Here is a 14763-nt window from a genome sequence, read left to right as displayed (position 1 = left end):
GTGTCGGATGGAAATTTTTTTTGAGTCATTCCAGTAGTGCATGGGAGGTTAAAATGATGAAAACAGAGAAATTGAAAAATTTCACAGGACTTCTTTCTATTTCCATTGATATGCAAATAAGTGCAGAGTGCTTTTATATAAAATACGGCTTTCTGGATCTTTAAGTTTAGTTCTGCTTAAAGGGCGACTTTGTCATATTATCAAATTAAATCCCACAATCGATAGTTTCAACTGAATTTTCGCCAAAACAAATCAACATAAATGATATTCGAAAAAAATTTGGAGCTCAGACGGAATGATCCAATATTGAGATATGAAAACTTACTAAATGCCCCTTTGATTCAACATATAATTCACCTTTAAATGGTTTTCATTTTCTTACTGACCGCGGGTTTGATATGAAAATCGTACTCAAAACCTCTACAGCACGAGACTCTAATGCTTATAGTCCACTTATCTATTCATAAAAAAAATAAGAAAAAATATGTATCTAAATAATTCGATATTTAAAAAATGCAAGAAAAAAACATTGATATTCTAAATATTAACAACGTTTATTATACCGATATTTTTGATATGTGCAAAACAAAAACGTTATCTCAATCCTGAAATGATAAAGGAACTTTATGATAATCAATTTAATAACCTATTTGAAAATTAATATCAGGAGTATTACATATACTGAAGCCCGTGTAGTTGATAATTAATTCAAAGATAATATTAAAAAACCTTCCTAACCTTGCCTAGCATGAGTTACGAAAAAATTTACCCATCAAATATGGGAACAAACTGTTCCTTTCCCATATTCAAAATTAAAAATTTACAATTCCTAATCTGAATTTTAAATTTAAAAATTACACTAAGACTAATGAGATTTAGGAATTACTCAAAACCAGTTTTAAAATTAAAATAAATAACTTAATGAAGTTAACATAACGTTTTGCACAGAATAATGATAAGTTTGTTATGTTTAAAACGTCAATTTGGTCTTGGATTTACTCTTTTAAAATCTAACTCTAAGATCTCAATCCTTTAAAGTCTAACAAAATAATTTATCTCTCTCCAGTAAAAAGATGGCAGAGCGTGCCAGCTTTACGGAGTGATGTTTAGATTCATATAACTCTTTACTAAAGATTAAATTGATTCAAAAATAAAAATAAAAACATTCCGAAATAAGAAATTGTTAAAAAAAAAACATATTTTAGAATACTTTAGTACGAGTAAAAGGATACGGATAAATAAGGAAGTAAACCCGAGAAAGATATATCATTTACGAGTTACATTACCCATTCATTACCGATTAAGTCCAATGTAGTCGGGTTGGAAATTTCAAGATCTTTCAAAAAGATCTAAATTTAAGCTGAAAAATATGCCTTTCAAAATAGTTTTTAAACTTTGAACTTTGAAAATTCGATATCGAAATATGTTTCTAGAGGTGTCTAAAAACGAAATATTCACCTTGACTACCTCCAAAACATATTCGAAAATGAAAAAAAAATCTATGAAGTGTTTTCGAACTAAACCAAAAACATGCTTCTGGAGGGAATAGAGGGTGGTAGGAAAACAGACTGATTTATGAAGGGGGTCGTCGAAGACCGGAAGTCGATATCTGGTAGTTAACCGACTCATGACGATTAAGTTCGATGCAGTTGAGTTGGAACTTTCAAGATCTTTTAAAAAAAAACCAAATTTAAGCAAATAGGTTACAAATCGGCCCTTTAAAGTATATTAACTTTGAACTCAAAAAATTCGATATGGAACTGTTATTCGAACCTAGGTGTCTAAGAACAAAATATTCACCTTGACTACCTTCAAAACATATTCAAAAACGAAAAAATCTCAAAGCCGTTTTCGAAATAAACCAGAAAACATGGTTTTGAAGGAAAAGAAAGGAAAAGAAGGGAATGGGGGAAAAGGGAAAAAGATTGTCCTATACAATGTTGACTTATGGGGGGCACGTCGATGACCAGAATTCGACATCTCTTACCGTTTGGCTTCTACCCGTGTCATAAGTTGGAAATAAAGTTTATAATAACTGCACTCTTTTTGAGTTAATTATTAAAATAATAAATAATAATTTTAGTGATATAAGTATAATGTTCAATCCAGTGATATTTTGAAAATTTCATCAATTATGCCATTTTAAAAATAACAGCACTGAAGCATATACTTCGAGAGAAAAACTTTACGAAATTAACTAAATAGAACGCTCCACTAGGAGTACCATCAGTTGCGTTTGAAAATCCAATTTGGCAAAAATGCAACTACGACGAACAAGGAAATTTTCTGAAAAAAATTATTTTTGAGTAGTATTTGAAGTATATAGTATAAATAGTAGAAGTAAAATTTCAATTCATTTATTGGAGCCTTTTCAGCCAGTTTTGTTTTTTTTATGGAAGGCAAGATGGAAGGCTAATATAAGGGAAAAATTCTTGCCCAGAATATTGCACGAAATTGGTTAGGAATCTGATCCTTTTTAAAATATCTATTTGAATGAAAAGAAACACGGATTTTGACCTAGATCCTTCTCCTCCTTTATTACTAGGGCCTAGTCTAGTTGTCCTAGGAGGAGAAGGATCTAGGTCAAAATCCGTGTTTCTTTTCATTCAAATTAATCTACTGACTGGACTGAGCATCTAATATCTATTTGAACTCTATTTCTAATCAGAGTTTAATTCTGAGCGTTCGTTAAAGTGATCTTGTGGTAATACTTATTTAAATTCCGCTAAGGATCTGAAATAGCAAACAGCAAGAAATCTAAATAAATCTTTTCAAAGGATTATGAAAGGGAACTCCTTTTTTCTTTTTTCTTTATTAAGATTTAAGTGACACCAAAAAAATATTTAAAAAAAAAACGGAAAAACACTTTATATTAAAAAAAATCTTTTCATTAATTTAATTGCTTGCATTTCAACTGCCACATTCCTCCTCTGCTGCTTCATTTTAGAAAAACTCACAAAATACTGTGCAAATATCTATATAGTGCAATATACTCACATATGCTGATGCTGCCTCGAATCTGAAAAGCTCCTGTGTCCTTGTTTCGTCACTAAATCATATATTTGTCTTTTGAGTTCCGTCGCGTTGTCAAATTGATAATAAATGTGTTCACGGAAAAAAAGAGCTCCTTTTTGCATGAGGGTTGACTTTGTTATCCCTGGGTGCTTATGTGAGAAATTTATTGTGAAATCCTGGGAAATCTATTTTCGTTTCGAACACACTCTCCCCCGTCCAGCTAAATAAAAACTTTCACTGCTCCAGCTCTCGACTGGAGAGCACGCTTTCGCTAAAATATGCCACCACTAGTTGATTTTCCCAAATGCCTGACAACTCCAATAAGGGAGGAAAAAACAAGAATATTTTTTTTTATTCACTTCTTTTCCATCCTCTGTGAGACAATTACTTTTGCTCTTTTTTTTTGGATATTTTCTTGTTTCTCTATTTTTGAGAGCTTTTCACTCCCCCTTGGGCCTCATTATGACACATCCAGAATATCGCGCAATTGAATTTTCACTTCAGTAGAAATATTCACATTTCTTAGTAAAAATTTCTTACGCAAAAAAAATATCCATGATGAGCTAATGCTTTGAGGAGACAACCTCCCAAATTATTCTCATTTTCCCCATCAGAAAGTCGACGAGGCAAAAAAGAGAAAATGACATGAAAATTGGGATGAAATTGAATTTGCAAGTTTTACAAGCTAAAAATCATGACAAATTACTCAATAATTAGGTATTTGCAATGGAGATGAGACAATGAAAATGATCTCTAGCACTGGGGATAGGCCGGAACAAAAAAAAATTCCATCACCGAAAAATCCTCCAATTTTCACATCATAAAGAGGAAAAATATAGCACATAAAAAATCACTCCAAATTAACATCCACTAATCCTCGGGTGTTAGATGGAAAAATCGCCCTTACGAGGGATAACGCACAGCCTGTAGGAGCACAAAAAAGAGCTTCTCCCGGGGAGACTTACGGATACAAAAATTACCTCTTAGTGCGTTCTACCGCTGTTCGCACACGACTAAAATTTATTGGGAATGCTGGAAAAGCGCGCCAGAAGCTCATTCGATTGATAAGCACCATACACATTGCGCGTGACAGAGACGACGAGCTTTCCCATCAACCATCCCCCCAGGCCTTCCACCCCCCAAAGATATCCCAACTCGTGCTCTTTCGTCTACAATATTTTCACTCTGGGTATACGGAATTACTGTTCTTCATTTCGTTGCTACTTTACCAAATCTTACCTGTCCTTTCGTTCTTCAAAATTTCTTGCATTTAATACGGTAAGATAACAAACTTTGTATTACTACAGATAATTTCATTGCATTGCTTCCTACCCTTAGAAATTACTCAAAATGTAAACCTCAAAGGAAAATTCTCTTTAACACATGATGGAGGTAAGAAATATTTTATATGTGCTTAGTTTACGATGGTGCTAGAATTATTTGAGTATGAATTTGTTTGTGAAGTTACTGAAGGAAAATTCGCAATGTGCTCGAGCTCAAAAGCATAAACAAATCGTTGTTATAAGATTCCATAGAAATTATGTAAATTGAATTTTCAGTAAAGGTTCAATTACCGGTTCATTATCAATTCATTCCGGTTAGAAGCAATTCAGACTTGTTAAGGATTTTAAGATACTCTTTGAGAAATACGTATTTTAAAGAGCTTGGGCTTTGGATTCTAAAAGATCCATTTATAGAAGATGAGCTTCTTTCTTGTTTAACTCTAAAACAGAGGTGTGCAAGAACCGTTGAAACCGAATTAACGTCAAAATAAGTTTGTTCTGGTTGCGATTTAACCTTTGACGTAGGGGAGACCGGGGAGGTTTGGGACACTTTTTCATGTTTTGACTTTGAGACACTATTCCAAAAAATCACGATAATGTATTACAATTTTCTGCGGTCTATAGGATACTTATGGGTATTGACTTTATAAAAAGTACTCGATAGAACTTGGAAAACAACTGAGTTTTCTTGGAGAAGATAAAACATTTTACTTGACGCTTTGTCCCAAACCTCCCCAATGTGGGGCAGTATGGGACGCAAAAGCGGATGTTTAGGACGCGTTTTTCCTCGCATAATTTGTATTACTGGAATACGTTAATTAATTTTAAATACCAGATTAAAAATATTTCTGATAGAAATAAAAATGTTGCATCTTTTATTTACACTTAGAAATTAATATCAATTTTATTTGTACAGTCGAGTCATTTATTGTCAATCAATTATTTAAAGTATTTGCTTCTTATTTTCCATCTACCTTTCTTTTCTTTTTTTTATTCTAAATATTGCAATCATGATTATCAAATTCAACAGGCGAGTAGATTTTCTTGCAACTCTTAGTTTTGAACTCATTGATGGATTCCTGTTTGATTTTACAACAAATGCATTGTACCTGTTTTCTCATTATTTCTCTGAATTAGCTCTCGCCTTGCCTTTTTTGGAGAACTTGTTTGAGAAATTTTCAAAAAAATAGTTTTTAACTGGATTGGGCAAATATCGAATATCCTCTGAGAAGGAATTATTGATTCCCAAGACAATGATGGTTTAATTGTCCCTGTAGTTAGAGAAATCTGCTCCACTGGCAAACTTTGAACAAGAGGGAGATTTCCAGTAGAAACTGGGCATTTTGACAATAAAAAATTGCACGCCACTTACAATCTTGTCGAACATAAACGTCCCATTCATCCCCATTCAGGTGTCCCAAACATCCCCGCGTGTAATTTTGGTATTTAAAACCTTTTTGTAAAAAACAAGAGCGTATAATCTCTGAAACTTTTATAAAAATATGTTCCCAGATTACACTGCTACCTAATGAGATAAAAAAGTTTTGATTATATATCGCTGATATAAAATACAAAGAGGAAAACTGAGACGTCAAAATATACGATTTTTATCAATTTTTAAAAAAAAATGTTCATAGAATTAAAACAATAAAACTGAGGATATCCATTCTTTTAGTCAAGATACATCTTAATATTGCTTACGATACAGTAATGGTTAAATCCCATTTTTTTTTTTCAAAAATTAATTGAAAAAATCGTCTTGTCCCAAACCTCCCCGGTCTCCCCTACATGTTTCATTTGACGTTTATTCGGTTTCAACGGTTCTTGCACGCCTCTGCTCTAAAAACATGTTAAAAATATTTAAAAAAACTCGTTGGTGCAAGGACGAAATAACAATCTCTTAGACAATCAGCGGACTAAATAGTTTTGCTTGCAATAAGTAAGAAGATTTGGAAAAGTGACCGGGGGTGATTCCTTACAGGAGCGCTACACCCAGGGCTCCACTTAGGCCCATGATGCATTACCTATTACAACTAAACATAACCTGATTATTTATCGATGGTCAATTATACTGAACTAATGAACTCTACACACTAAAGAAATTTATGTCCATATTGAAGCAAATTTCCTATGCTTGTATAGAAAAAACTCTTCAACATGGACATAAATTTCTCTAGTATGTAGAGGCCATGTTGTTAGAACTTTAAAGGAGAATGGTCAAAACTAATATGGACGCTGGTCCCGGAATCGCCACAAACGAGAGAAGGCGCATTTTGTAGGTACTGATATAAAATTGAAAAATTGCCGGGACTTAGGACGATAAACCTTGGGAGTCCTTGTAAAAAGGCCTTATTATCCTTCCGAAAAATCGCTGTTTTGAGAACGAATTACGCAAGAACTACTAAACTGATCTTGATGAAATTCGGTATAGGGTCAGTGTATGACTCAAACTTTTTTTTATTCACACCACCCCGTCCTTCCACCCTCCGTTCTGGTAGCCCTCATGTAAAATGAGAGCACGTTGCCCTATATCTCCTTTATGAGAAAATGTAGAAAGCTGAAATTGAGCATGGGAACAAAACTTAAGGAAGACTCTTAAACCATGCATACTAACCTCCTCCTCTGTCCCCCTTTCTGGTAGCCCTCATACAAAATGAGAGCATTTCACCTTATAACTCCTTTCTGAGAAAAGATAGAAAGTTAAAATACAGCATTGGAACAAGTCTTAAAAAAAACTTTTTAAAAATACAGACAAAACCCTTCGTCCATCACCCCTTCTAGTAGCCCCAATACAAAATAAGACTATTTTACCTTATAAGTCCTTTCTAAGAGGAGACAGAAAGCTGTAATTCGACTAGATGTCTATAAAATGCATATAAAATCTAGAAAATTATTGTCGACGTTATTAATTATTCATTTTTTTCATTCTTTTACAAAACAACTACTTCTCAGAAAGGAGGTCAAAATTCTCTCATTTTGTATGAGGGCTACCAGAAGGGGTGAAGGAGGAGCGGGTTAACATGCATGGTTGAAAAGTCTTCCATAAGTTTTGTTCCCTTTTTGAATTTCAGCCTTCTACCTTCTCTCAGAAAGGAGTTATAAGGTACTCCCATTTTTTGTATGAGGGCTATCAGAATTGGGGGTGGAGGAAGGGGGTGGTATAAATAAATAAAAAGTTTATAACATACACTGACCCTATACCGAATTTCATCAAGATTAGTTTAGTAGTTCTTGCGTAATTCGTAGTCAAAACAACGATTTTTCGGAAGGATAAAGGCCTTTTTTTTACAAGAACTCCCAGCATTTACCGTTCTGGGTCCCGGCATTTTCTCAACCTTATATCAATATCTTTAAAATGCGTCTACTCTAATCTTTGTATGAAGATGAACCAGCGCCCATATACTTTTGATCATTCTTCACCTTTCTAAAAAACAGTTTTTATGCTATAGAACTGTTCCTCCATGGTTTAGAACATTGGTCCCAGAACAAAAGTTGTTACCTATACTAATCTCTATCCAATGACATAGGTGTCGTTCGTGGCGATTCCGGGACCAGATTTGACCATTCTACTTTACCATTTTAAAATTTAAAATAGGTAAAATACCCATTTAGAAATTTCAATTGACATTTACTTTTAAATTACACATTTTCACATTATACAGAATTATAGTATTACTTTCAAATTATTGTCAATAGAGACCAAAAATATATCCGAACTCCGGGTTGGCTATCCAAAGTTGCAAATTTCACCCAAATGCAAAGTTTCTCACTTCAGACTTTTATGCAAACTCGAACCCAAAATTCAATCGTTGTCTTATTTTATGTAACAAAATAAATTGTTAAGCAGATATTTTCTCTAACAAAATAGCATTTCGAAAATTGAATGCAGCATTTGTTTTGTTGATATAAATCTGATTGAAAGCTTTCATACATAATGTGATATTAGACGCAATGTCAATATTGGAAAATTTTCTTTATTCAATATGCTTGTATGAATATGCAATGCGAGCAAACGCAATACGATTGCTTTTATATCAATGTTCATTCCAAAGATCTTTTCACTAGTTCCACAAATACCCACTTAATAGTTTTCAATGGGAAACTTATGAGATATTTCAATCCCTATTCCTTTATGTGAAAGCCTCTCTATACACCAGTAGGTACACCCTTGTTTTCAATTTCCCAGAATCATAAAATGATGTGCTTTCCAATAAAATTCCCTCGAATATTTCCGTTTTTGATCATCAACCTCACCCATAAAAAATTGATTACTGAAAAATACTCCATTGTTGCATATGGGAAATACTCGATGAGATTTTCTGGAAATTCACACAATTAATTTCGCATTTATGAGTAAACATAACAGGTATGACACCTATGACACCCTCTCAAAATTACATTCAATAAAAATCTATGCAAATTCCCTCCAAGATAATCTTCACATTTAATTCAATATAAAAGAAATTTTGTATGCAGTGAAAAAAGTTTTTATCTAAAATTTTATAACTGAAATGAGTATATAAATCGATTTTAATTTGTAGATCTAGAGCAGAGGTGTGCAAGAAACCGTTGAAACCGAATTAACGTCAAAATAAGTTTGTAGTAGCGTTTTGACCATTGACGTACATATTTCATTTGACGTTAATTCGGTTTCAACGGTTTCTTGCACACCTCTGATCTAGAGTTAGGGGCGAACGGGACAAAATCACCCGGGAAATGATTTTTCTCTTTGCGTATAATTTATAATAACGTCATATTGATAAATAATTTTAATAACTAGGAAGGGAAGTGTTTATTCTAAATAAGTATGTAATGGTATCGCTCAATATTCCTTGTAAGGCGAACCGTAGGTGTCTTGCCATCTAATTCAACCACTGCACTGGTTAATTCTGCCCCGATTCTCCCTATTTAAATCCCGTTAGTGATAAGATCAGTTAATAGCGAAGTATGGGGCAGTTTCATGAATTTGAACTTTAAGAGCAGAATCACGTTGTCAGTAAAATGCTCACCGTCACCGTCAAAGCCTCACCGTATTTCGTTAATTTACGCATTTTCATTTGAATTCTTACGCAAATTCTCAATTACCGTGTTACCTTATCTCATACTCAGTGGCACTAGGTGAAAATAATATAAGAAAATTGAAGAGATAAAACGTAAATGCAATAAACGGTGAGCAAAAAAATTGTACGAAAAACTGTAGCAAAAAAATCCTAGGTTATCGCTTTTTCGTTTTTTTATTCAATTTTCTAATACTATTTTCCCTAGTGCCACCGAGTATGAGGTGAGGTAATACGATTATTGAAAATTTGCGTAAGGAATTGCAGTGAAAATGCGTAAATCAACAAAATACGGTGAGCATTTACTGTCAGTGTGATTCTGCTCTAAGTCAAAAAACAGTTACCAAACGAATATAAACCATATTTAAACTAACATCGGGATGCATAACATTTATTTTGTATTATTATTTTGTGTTATTTTATTTGTATTAGGGTGGAATGACCACTTTGCACCAGAGTACCGCTTGAGCTTAAATCGCAATTTCTTCAAATAATTCAGGAATGAGTAAGTTACAAAGTTATTTGTAATTCTATTGCTGTTGCTTATAGAAAGTATAGAAACGAGCAACGTTTTTAATTGCTTTGATTTTATTTTTTTTAACATTTTATAGTGAAATATTTTGATAAAGTGCAACAAATTAAATTTTTCTTACCAAACCACGTATCATGAAATTTTCATCAAACAAAATTTGGGTTTTGGTTAAATAACTTGTCTACTGAATATTTAATTACACTCGTAGAATAAATAAAATTTGTATCTAGTTAGTTAGTATTTGATTTTTTACTATAGGGAAGACTGGGGCAAAAAGTAACAAATCGAAAAATTCAAAATTCAACATCTTCCAAGATAAAAAAGATAGCGGCTCAAAATTTTTCTATAGATAGCCTTCATAGACTTTCTTCAATGTCGTAAGTTTCTTACAATTCGAACGAGTAATTTAGAAAATAAAAAATATTGAAATTTTTAGCCCTATTTTTGAAATATTTTGCTTACAGAAGATATCAATTATTACCTACTTATTTTCCAAAATTGATGCACTAGTGAATATTTTCTAAATAATATGGATTCTTTGAATACGAATCCTCTATCTATTTTAGAATTTCACAAAGGTTCTCTTCTCCAGAAATCCTTTTATTAAAAATGGCCACTTGGGGTAAAAAGTAACAAAAGGTATAGAGCAAAAAGTAACAAAAAGCGAAGCAATTTCTGATGTCTGAAACGTCATTACCATGTCTCGCCGCTTCTTGTTTTCATTGGTCAAACGATTTGCAGTCTTTTCTGTGTTTTATTCTAAAATAGCTTGAAAAGCGCTTTTCTCGTTCAGATAGAGAAAACTGTGTTTTACAAAGGTGTAGATTAATAAATTTTCTATGAAAATATGTCCTCTAGGTATTTTTTTCAAATTTACGGAAGCCCGTAATAAAGCGAATTAAAATGTGATAATAATGTGATAATGTAAGACTTCATGTCTGGTACTATTTGCCCCAGCATTTTTGAGAATGGTCACAAAATTACCTTTTAGAAAACGGCTCGACAAACGTATTTCTTTACAAAATAGAGGAAAATGACTTCTACAATATTGTAGAATGGTGAATTTCATATAAAACTGCGCTAATTAGAAATTCTGAAGCGTTCGAGTAGCTTGTAAAAAAAAAAAATATCCGTTTTGTGACTTTTTGCCCCAGTCTCCCCTATTTATGTAAAAATGAGATATGGCAGAAAGTGGTAATAGTTCTGAAATTGATTTACCACTTGTCGCCATTGCTTTTAGTAGGCGACACTTACTTCCACTTAGTTCACTTCGTATATTCTCAGTTGTCATTTACATTGTTTATTTTCTTTAATAGTATAAATTGAATACTTAAATACTCCGTCCACTGTCTCACAGTTTCTTTCAATAATTGTGTCAGGTATATCTGTGGCTTAAATCACCGGGACCATATCACTCCCCATAGAAATGTATTTATTGGCTGTGACCTTACGTCGCACTTAAACTTCCCTTTCATACGTTTTCTATCCCCCAAAAATAGATCAAAAAATAGGTTTTTCCAATTTTGCAAAAAATTGGCCCAAGCTTTTTCAATGATTTTTGGATATGTTTTAGAGCTGGTCCTGGTGAACATTTCGCCCAACATACCTATGACCGGAAAATTCGCCATTTTGAATTATTGAAGATCAAAGTTCAACCAATTTGGAAGGCTCATTATTCAATCGATTGGGTTAAATTTGGATTTTTTGGAAAGGTACTGCAATGTCGAACCCGGATGCATCGGTCTTCATCGGTAATGAACCGGTTAAGTACCGATTTTTGAATAATTTTACATCCCTAATAAAATTGATATTCCCTAAAAGTAAAGTTTTTTCGATTTTTCTCAAAATTGGCCCAAGCTTTTTCAATGATTTTTGGATATGTTTTAGAGCTAGTCCAGGTGAACATTTCGCCCAAATATACCTATGACCGGAAAATTCGCCATTATGAATTATTGAAGGTCAAAGGTCAACCACATTGGAAGGCTCATTTTTCTTTTTGCTTAAAATTTAATTTTTTAGAAAAGTATTGCAAATTAGAATCGGGCTGCATCGGTATTCATCGGTTAAGAACCGATTTTTTGATTTTCAAATGCTCTTGTGATTTATGAATCAATTTGATCTCTAGTGGATCAGTGATTCCAAAAGATTATGCCAGAAGCTATTCACCGTGAGCTCTGTCTCGTGAGTTCAAGCATTCCGCAAAGCTGGGGCGCTTTGCCATCCCTTTTTTATATGTTTTGGAAATTACTCAGGCGAACTTCGTCCATATACGAAAGTAGCGTTGAATCATTCCTAATAACGGTTTTTAAGGTCAAAGGTTAAAAAGACACTAGAGAACGCATTTATTAAGCAAATGTGGTCATGTTTGAGCTCGTTGGAAAGGTCTTGGAATTTCCTATAAAACGGAACCGGTTCCAATCGGTTTTGAATCGGTAATGAACCGGTTCATAACCGATAAAAATTTTTTATCTGAAAATTAATTCTATTTACTTTTAAAACAATTTTGGAGGATCTTTTGAGAGATTTATGAATCGGTTCAAATCGGTTGAGAACCGATAAACGGTAAATGATGTGAAAGTACTTTTGCGGTATAGCATCTAAGTTACGAGTTCGAGCATTTCGCAAAGCCTGAGACCCTTTTCCAGCCCTTTGCATTCAAATGGTATCATTATTGAGCTTGCTGGAACGGTCTTAAAATTCCTGACAAACCTAAACCGATTCCAATCGGTTATGGACTGGTAATGAAGGGGTCCATAACCGATAAATAATTTTTATCCGAAATTCAATTTTATTACTCCTAACAGGGGGGTGACATTTAGCTCTAAAAAATGCGATCAGTTTTAGTGTAAATTTTTTCCCGTTTTCGTACAAATTTCACGAGATATCTCCGAAACTATGTAGGTTGCCAATTTAGGGGTTTCGGTTGCCTCTTCGTGATTAAATTGGCTTTTATTTTGTATTTGTATTATTTGCTAATTCATTCCACAATGACAGAAAACAGCTAATAAACTCAAAAGTTTTTTCGGCACACTAGAAACATATGGGAAACATAGGAAACGTGATGCTCCTGACTCCAGGTATTTTGGACAATATTTTGAGTGATTTATAAAACGGTTCAAATCGGTATGCTCGGTATGCATAATCCCGGAACTCCCGTTTTTTTTTTTTAACGCCAACGCTTTGAATCCTTTCTGGCTCAACGTGAACCCTCCACATTATTTTCTCAATGACACTTTTGAAGCATATCAGGGATCTAGAACCTAAGGAAAGATTGAGCGCAACAAATAAGGTCATGAATATTTATTTTATTATAATTTATCTGGCCAATCGAGAAGATTTCCGGAGAATTTTTATTTCGTTTGGTGGAGTAGTGCCGCTGTTTGCATCTGCCTCGGGCTCTTGATGGTTCGAAGCTCGATGTTTCACCAGGCCACTCCTGCTGGAGTACGCTTTGGGGCATTTTTTGCATACATATGGTCTCTCTCCTGTATGGGAATGCATGTGGACCTTAAGAGCTGTATCCCAGATGAAGCGCCTCTCGCACACTATGCACTGATAGGGAGCCTCTCTGGTATGAATCCTGCGATGACGCACCAGATCCGAGGATTTGCCAAATGCCGATCCGCATTCTTCACAAACATAGGGTCGGATGTTGGCGTGGCGCTTCTTGTGCATGGCAACTTCGCCATTCCGAGTGAATTTCTTAAAGCAGATGTCACACTCGAAACGCTTCACGCCAGTGTGACACAGTAGATGCTTCTCCAGGCAGGATTTATATTGAAATTGCTTCTGACAGAATTCGCACATGAACGGTTTCTCTTTGACTTCCTCACTGCAGGATTTACTCACGCGATAGTGTTCAATCATTTCCTCGGCAGATTCGTGCGTAAATGAGCATTTGGTGCAGCTGAAAAGTGATTCATCTTCATTCTTCTGAATATGTTGCGATCCAGATTCAACATCTGCTTCCACGACAAGATCCGAAGAGGCTTTCTTGCAACCTCCATTGACAACATGAGCTCTGAGCTCTTTAACCTTCAAGTAAGCCCGGCCACATTTCTTGCAGGAGTAAATCTTGCCATTTTGAGAACTGTGCTTCACTTTATAGTTGTCCAGAACATGAGTCCGGAGATGGCGAACGAGCTTGCTGGGAGACTCCACAAGAGCCCCACATTCACTGCATTGATGCCTCTTTTCACGTGCCCTTTTTCCTGACCCCCCAGCTGTCGTCTCCTTGAGCTTCACTGTTATCCCTGAATCCATAATCTCTGGTTCCGAGTAATAATCCATCCCATTATCATCATCCTCAACTTTTATGTCATCATTTCTCTGATCTTCCACATCTTCAGATTCTTTCATAATGATTGTTTTTATTTCCGGGATGTCCTTCACTTCATCCAAATACTCAACGTGGTCCTGGCTGCCAAAGTTGGCCAGCAGAGTCTCATGGGAAGACTCGCAGCGTTGCTTAAAGATGTAAATATTCTTGAGCTGACAAGCACACATCCGACAAATTGACTGTGGCAATCCATCATTTGGCGAGTACTGTTCCCCAAAATACCAAGACACATGATTTATTATTTTTTTAATATTCTTTATAGAAAATCTCATTTTATTGAAAATTACTGTGATGTTCGTGAAGCTCATGACAATTTGGCAGTATTTTGCATCCTTAGCCATCTTATCGCCCAAATACACATCCTGCTCCTTCACCAAACACAGTCGGCATACTTTATCGCTTGATAAAGTAATATTAGTCATTTTCTGAGATTTTTATCAACTTTTTCACTAAAATTGCAAATTTTTATAAATCAAAACACAAAATATAGTGACACCACACCACTGAAATTCTTACCCAAATTAAACTACCACCCTG

At 34.4% G+C, this 14763-nt stretch overlaps 1 protein-coding gene across 1 annotated transcript; it reads right to left on the bottom strand.

The window, feature by feature from the left end:
- Positions 1 to 13172: 13172 nt before the first annotated feature.
- On the bottom strand, positions 13173 to 14763 carry LOC129804422 (zinc finger protein 675-like). Its single transcript, XM_055851691.1, has 2 exons — positions 14514 to 14763; positions 13173 to 14432 (listed from the first exon to the last, which is right to left on the bottom strand). The coding sequence occupies exons 1-2, from the start codon at positions 14646 to 14648 to the stop codon at positions 13203 to 13205; spliced, it is 1365 nt and encodes a 454-aa protein (XP_055707666.1). The 5' UTR covers positions 14649 to 14763; the 3' UTR covers positions 13173 to 13202.

The sequence above is a fragment of the Phlebotomus papatasi genome, chromosome 1 (assembly GCF_024763615.1).
Source record: "Phlebotomus papatasi isolate M1 chromosome 1, Ppap_2.1, whole genome shotgun sequence".
Lineage (NCBI taxonomy): Eukaryota > Metazoa > Arthropoda > Insecta > Diptera > Psychodidae > Phlebotomus > Phlebotomus papatasi.
This window is presented reverse-complemented; position numbering and strand designations above follow the sequence as displayed.

Bases quoted from the DNA above. Each gene is read 5' to 3' on its own strand.
- LOC129804422 (XM_055851691.1), bottom strand. From the start codon at position 14,648: ATGACTAATATTACTTTATCAAGCGATAAAGTATGCCGACTGTGTTTG. The intron at 14,433-14,513 runs GTAATTTTCAAT...TTTGGGGAACAG, and splicing joins TGAGCTTCACGAACATCACA to TACTCGCCAAATGATGGATT.